Here is a 7,479-nt window from a genome sequence, read left to right as displayed (position 1 = left end):
GATATCTCGTCTGTCGCTCGATGTCATCGTCATCTCTAAAGCGATCAGATAAGACAACACCAAGGTATTTTTTCTAAGAAACAACTTCTACTTTAACACCGTTGAGATACACAGAAGGAATTTTACACATCCTACTGTGATTAGGAAAAATACACATGCAGTTAGTCTTTTTGCTATTAAAAATGATGTCATGTATACCACCATAGCAAGTGCAAACATCTATCAATTTCTGCGTACCTTTTGCAGAAGGACTAATTAAGCAGATATCATCTGCATACAGTAAGTGATTTACAAAAACACCACCGATATTACAGCCTGTATTCGAATTTGTTAAGAGAATACTCAAGTCGTCCATATAAACATTAAAAAGCTTAGGTGACAGTATACCACCTTGCTTGACACCATTTGTCACAGTAAAGCTATTCGATGTAAGAGCACCCCAGCGAATAGCAATAACTTGAGTTCTATACCAACAAACAAGGAATCTAACTATAAAAACAGGAATATTACGCTGAATTAACTTTTTGAAAAGTGTCCAATGGTTAACTCTGTCAAAGGCCTTAGAGGCATCCATGAAGGTAATAAATACATTGCTGGCATAACTTCTGTAAAAATGAATTATTTCCTTCAAAATAAAAACACACATATCAGTGGAGTGACCTGATTTGAAACCAAACTGGTAGTCTGTCGTCCCAAGATATGATTCAATATGACGCAATATTACTAACTCAAGAATTTTAGAAGTAACAGTACAGAGAGTAATAGGACGATAGTTGTTCTTGTCAGTTATGTCACCATTTTTATCTTTGGTGATAGGAACTAGAATAGTGTTCGAAAGTCTTTCGGGGCAAACTACATGAACTAACATGGCCGTAAAGCACATACTGAGCAGAGTTGAAACTTTACTGCTGGCATACATAAAGTGTTCGGATGAAAGAAAGTCAGAACCAGGACTTTTGTTAGCCTGGAGGTTGGCAATAGCATCACGTATATCACCAGGGAAGATAGTGAAATTATCTCCCAGAGTACAGTTGTCAATAGCATCATATACAAATTTCTTATCCTTAGTAATGTTTACAGAGTTATAAATGTCACAATAATGGTTACGCCACATTTGAACAATGTCTTCATCACCTGAGCAGCCATTAATATTATTTGGTCTGGACATGTGATTTTTCTTACTATTGACAGAATTCCAAAATTTCTTACAATTACCTGAGGAGAGATTAGTCGCCATGGCATCAGCTTCCATCTGTTCCTCATTACGGCGGCACAGCCGCAAAGCATACTTGAAGCGCGCATGTGTACGTCGTTTAAGGTCATACAATGGACCACTCCTAGGCTTCCCGGAATCACGCCAAAGCTTAAAAGAATCACGCGCAATAGAATGGACCTCTTTCATATGGTCATTCCATCCTATAATATTACAATCCTTACTGTGAGTTTTTGACATAATATGAGTGCCAGCAGCGAAAAGACTGTTGATAATATTGTCATAGAAACTACAAATACTCTTTGCGTGCATAGGATTTTTGCAATGGATATCTTTACAGCACAATGCCTCTGTAGGAATGGTGATATCAGATAGGAGCCTATCAGTAATATTAAAGTAAATATCACGCTGCTTTTTGCTGATCCTAGCCCAATTCACCCGAGAATCTGCTTCGCTTTCATCACTATGACTACTTTGACATGAGGGTAAGACGCCAATATCGCACACAACACTATAAGTGGAAGATGGTCAGATGATATCACATCATACATAATATCCATAGACTTGATACAGTTATGAGCCGTATACGAAGAAATACAGTGGTCTAACCAAGAGGTAGTACCATGGGCATCACTTACGTACGTGAATGAGTTTTCGGGTAGAAAAGCCCTGTCAGAAATACAGTAGTTATATTCATCACAAAAACTTTGTAATAACTTACCAAAAGATGAATTGGAATCAGCATTCCAGTCACCAATTATCATTGTGCTATAATTGTCAGAAGACTGAACAATTGAGTAAACTTTTGCTAAACACTCTGCAAAAACATCATTATTTTCCCTACTACAAGTGGGCATGTAAACACAAAGAATTAACAATTTACTATTGACATTATCTATTTCAATACCAATTATTCTATTATCATGAAATGATCTTACTTTAACTACGTGACCAATAGACTTACGCCATAAAATTGCAACGCCCCCAAACGGTCGACCAATGATGTTCTCACTTGTGTCAACAGGGGACTCACCAAAGTAATCAAAGTCGTCATGAACGGAGGATAAAAAAGAAATGTCATCCTTAGTAAGCCAGTGTTCTTGTAATAGGCACATATCATGACATTCGCACAAATCTCTTACAGCTTGCAACGAATTCTTGATAGAACGACAGTTGTATACGAAGTTCATCCATCTAGGATTTACGGGGTTGGTAGAATTTTCGAATTAGAACACCTTCCGGCCAAACATCAGGGTTCATCAATGACTCAAAATTATCCGGTCTCACAGCAATACAAAACGAAGCGTAGGAATCATATTTCGTCTTAAGCTTATCACAGTCAATGGTATCAATACGCATGGTTTCTCGTATGTATCGCACAAGATGCTCTGTATCAGTTTCTGGCCTCAATCTGCTCACAAAGACACGTTTTCTTTGTGTAGCGGCTGTTTGTAGTCCGGTGTGCTGGCGTTTGCCAAGTATAAACTTACTACGACCGCTGTCAACTGGACGTATCAGCTCCTTGGTCGTAGTAGCAGGTGAGCGGCGGTCTCCAACACGATCATTAGTTAACTTAGCGTCCTTTTTCTGACTGTCGGCAACTGCATCAGCATAGCTTCTGTGTCTCCTTCTGTAGCGCCCATAGTTAACAACTGTGAAACCATCTGCATCATTATCTGGTATTTCGTTTTCACCAGTCATCACACCATGACCACATGCAGATGGTACTTCTGCATTCACTTGCAAATCAGGTTCTTCATTAACACATACATTCGTGGACGTGGTGTTGACAAGTGGCTGAACACAGTCATGGACACTGACCGAATCATCAAGGAGTGGTTTCGAATGTACAGACATGTCAGAGTCTTCACTGTGATCGGATTGCGTTGATATTGTAACTGATTTCACAATCATGTCCTTTTCAAGTGGCAGATCTATTATTTTCTCTTTTATTTGTCGAATGTCCCCAGAAATGGTCAAATAAAGTTTTGACATATTGTCAACTCCGTGTTTAAGGCTATCAATGTCGTATTTCATCTGCTTCATTTGTGACAGCAATGAAGACACATTGATATGGTTGAAGTTTACCGGGGGTAGCTTCTTCAAATCCTTCGCGACAAAGCATGGAATATTTTCAACTTCCATCTCATGGAGAAGAGTCAAAATATCCTGCACGTTCGACTGTGATTTGTTCACGCCCTTACGACGCTTAAATAGATGTGAGCCAGTCTCTCCACAAACGTCAAACAATAGATGTTTCGCCGATTCGATTTCTTGGTCATTGAATGCATCCACACATATTTTCACAACAGCATCAAACGCTATTAGGCGCTTTAAATGAAATTCTTTGGTTGCCGTCCGTGTGCTGTTAGGTTTTCAGAGAAAATTAGCAAAACAAACACATGGTTAACTCAATTACAAATAAAAATATTATTTTTCCATAGGAAACCAAAACAAATCGAGCTTATGTTAATACACTAAGTCTTGTGTTTTTGTATGAAGACGATGTTGCAATTATTGCGGATTCTGTTGGAAATTTGCAGAAATTAATTACTGTTTCAGAGCAGTTCTGCAGAAATGGGAAATGCATGTGAATTTAAATAAGACCAAAGTTTTGGTATGTAGAAATGGTGGTCATAGAGCTCGGTCAGAAAAATGGGTATCAAATGGTCAATGTATTAAAGTTGTAAGCTACTACAAATATCTAGGAATTTTAATTTCGTCCAGAAACACCTGGGGCAAAGCGGTATCAACTTTAGCTGATCAGGCGAACAAAGCATCAAACGTTCTGTCAATTTCTTCTAAAAAGGTGGGGGGTTTCCATTTAAAATGCACTTTATGTTATTTTATTCAATTATTTTACCCATCATGCTTTATGCCTCTGAAATATTGGGATATCAGCATTACGAAAAACTAGAGCAAGTTCAAAGAAAATTTTGCAGATTATATATGGGTCTACCGTCGAGTGCACAAAATTAAGCGGCGGTTGCTGAATGCGGCAGATTTCCTATCTTTATTTCAACTTTAAAGCGTTGTGTTAAGTTTTGGCTTAGAGTAATTGAATCACTACCTTCCAGACTGCTACGTCAAGCGTATGCTATGCTTGTAAAGCTTGATGTACTGGAACGGCAAACCTGGGCGACCTCCTTAAAGTATATTTTATATTTATATGGCTTTGGATACGTTTGGCTGGCACAGGAAGTTGGTGATAAAGACAGATTCATGCAAGAGTTTGACTTGAGAATTAAAGATGTATATTATGGTGGGAAAATAGTGGCAGGAAACCAAAAATGCGTACCTAGTATATTGAATTTAAGACCACATTAGATGTAGAAAGATATTTGTCTTTGAAGCTCGACTTCAAAATACTTCAAACATTTGCTTGTTTTCGTTGTTGTCTTCCATTACAAATAGAGGAAGGTAGACATACTGGTATTGCCAGCATTGAAAGAATCTGTAAAATATGTAAATTCAATAAGGTGGAGGATGAGTTTCATTTCCTCTTAGAATGCCCTGTTTTTGACAAGCTTTGTTTAATGTATATTGCAAAAGAATTTCACATCCATCCAAATAAGTGTAAATTTCTACGTTTGTTACGATCAATAGATGAGAATACTTTATTTAAGTATTATAAATTTGTTTCTAAAGCTTTTCAGCTTCGCTCAGAAATTCTTTCTATTGAAACTAAATTTTAATTTCAAATCATTCATTTTCTTAACCATTTGTATAATTTTTGATTGTAACTCCTTGCAAATGGGCCGGAGGCCTTTAAATGCAATAAACTACTACCACTGTGTATGGAACGCCGTAGCTATCATAAATGCATTTTAAACATATTCTCTTTCCCATTTTCAGAACTTGTTTCGCATTTTTAGAACATGTTAGGCATTACTCTCACGTCACTCTGCATTGAGATTATCATTTTAGGCATTTGCAATAACAATACTGACATTCAACTGATCGTGTAAGGCATTTCAAACAATGTTATAGGCATTGAAATTATCATTTTAGGCATTTGCAATAACATTACTGACATTCAACTGATCGTGTAAGGCATTTCAAACAATGTTATAGGCATTGAAATTATCATTTTAGGCATTTGCAATAACATTACTGACATTCAACTGATCGTGTAAGGCATTTCAAACAATGTTATAGGCATTGAAATTATCATTTTAGGCATTTGCAATAACATTACTGACATTCAACTGATCGTGTGAGGCATTTCAAACAATGTTATAGGCATTGAAATTATCATTTTAGGCATTTGCAATAACATTACTGACATTCAACTGATCGTGTAAGGCATTTCAAACAATGTTATAGGCATTGAAATTATCATTTTAGGCATTTGCAATAACATTACTGACATTCAACTGATCGTGTAAGGCATTTCAAACAATGTTATAGGCATTGAAATTATCATTTTAGGCATTTGCAATAACATTACTGACATTCAACTGATCGTGTAAGGCATTTCAAACAATGTTATAGGCATTGAAATTATCATTTTAGGCATTTGCAATAACATTACTGACATTCAACTGATCGTGTAAGGCATTTCAAACAATGTTATAGGCATTGAAATTATCATTTTAGGCATTTGCAATAACATTACTGACATTCAACTGATCGTGTAAGGCATTTCAAACAATGTTATAGGCATTGAAATTATCATTTTAGGCATTTGCAATAACATTACTGACATTCAACTGATCGTGTAAGGCATTTCAAACAATGTTATAGGCATTGAAATTATCATTTTAGGCATTTGTAATAACATTACTGACATTCAACTGATCGTGTAAGGCATTTCAAACAATGTTATAGGCATTGAAATTATCATTTTAGGCATTTGCAATAACATTACTGACATTCAACTGATCGTGTAAGGCATTTCAAACAATGTTATAGGCATTGAAATTATCATTTTAGGCATTTGCAATAACATTACTGACATTCAACTGATCGTGTAAGGCATTTCAAACAATGTTATAGGCATTGAAATTATCATTTTAGGCATTTGCAATAACATTACTGACATTCAACTGATCGTGTAAGGCATTTCAAACAATGTTATAGGCATTGAAATTATCATTTTAGGCATTTGCAATAACATTACTGACATTTAAATGATCGTGTAAGGCATTTCAAACAATGTTATAGGCATTGAAATTATCATTTTAGGCATTTGTAATAACATTACAGACATTCAACTGATCGTGTAAGGCATTTCAAACAATGTTATAGGCATTGAAATTATCATTTTAGGCATTCGCAATAACATTACTGACATTTAAATGATCGTGTAAGGCATTTCAAACAATGTAAATGTTATAGGCATTGAAATTATCATTTTAGGCATTTGCAATAACATTACTGACATTCAACTGATCGTGTAAGGCATTTCAAACAATGTTATAGGCATTGAAATTATCATTTTAGGCATTTGCAATAACATTACTGACATTCAACTGATCGTGTAAGGCATTTCAAACAATGTTATAGGCATTGAAATTATCATTTTAGGCATTTGCAATAACATTACTGACATTCAACTGATCGTGTATGCATTTCAAACAATGTTATAGGCATTGAAATCATCATTTTAGGCATTCGCAATAACATTACTGACATTTAAATGATCGCGTTAGGCATTTCAAACAATGTTATAGACAATTAAGGTGATTGTTGAAGGCACTCGATTGTTCACTTTCGGCATTTGCAATACTGTTATACTATGGGCATTTAATGAAATATTTAAGGTGTTTGCAACTTTACTGTGATATTTAGCGGATTATGTGTTGCATTTCGAATTACATATCAAGGCACTAAAGGCATCGTCATAGGCATTCATCTCTATATGCAAATCTTTACTCACATTTGGCTTAAGTGTTGTGTAGTATTCTAAGCATGTATTATATCAATTTAGACAAACATGACGTCATTTAATTCTCTTCATATTTACTAATCTGGTGTTTTTTTAGTGACTTTGTGCTTGTTATTTTGCAGGCACTTGTTATATAATTTCAGTGATTCTTTATAATGGGTTCCTCATTCTATAAATCGTGTCACTTATTTTAGTTAATTGTTTCATGGCATTTATCAGTCTTTACGAAACTGATATAAGCTAGTTAATTCAAATAGTATTACGGTTATTTTCCAACAGTTGCGAATTTTGTGTTTTGTCTTGGAACTTACAGCCGCCGTTCTCAATCCCAGGTTAGCGCATTAGTGGGTACTCCACCCTGTCAACACGGTATCGT

At 35.6% G+C, this 7,479-nt stretch overlaps 1 protein-coding gene across 1 annotated transcript; it reads right to left on the bottom strand.

The window, feature by feature from the left end:
* Nucleotides 1–2,407: 2,407 nt before the first annotated feature.
* On the bottom strand, nucleotides 2,408–3,358 carry LOC139136408 (uncharacterized). Its single transcript, XM_070704131.1, has one exon. It carries the CDS (start codon nucleotides 3,356–3,358, stop codon nucleotides 2,408–2,410), a length of 951 nt encoding a protein of 316 aa, XP_070560232.1.
* Between the last annotated feature and the right edge of the window lie 4,121 nt (nucleotides 3,359–7,479).

The sequence above is a fragment of the Ptychodera flava genome, chromosome 7 (assembly GCF_041260155.1).
Source record: "Ptychodera flava strain L36383 chromosome 7, AS_Pfla_20210202, whole genome shotgun sequence".
Classification (NCBI taxonomy): domain Eukaryota; kingdom Metazoa; phylum Hemichordata; class Enteropneusta; family Ptychoderidae; genus Ptychodera; species Ptychodera flava.
The sequence above is the reverse complement of the archived record's forward strand: the minus strand, read 5'-3'. Positions and strand labels throughout refer to the sequence as shown.

Coding starts and splice junctions, on each gene's coding strand:
- LOC139136408 (XM_070704131.1), bottom strand. CDS start 3,358: ATGGAAGTTGAAAATATTCCATGCTTTGTCGCGAAGGATTTGAAGAAG.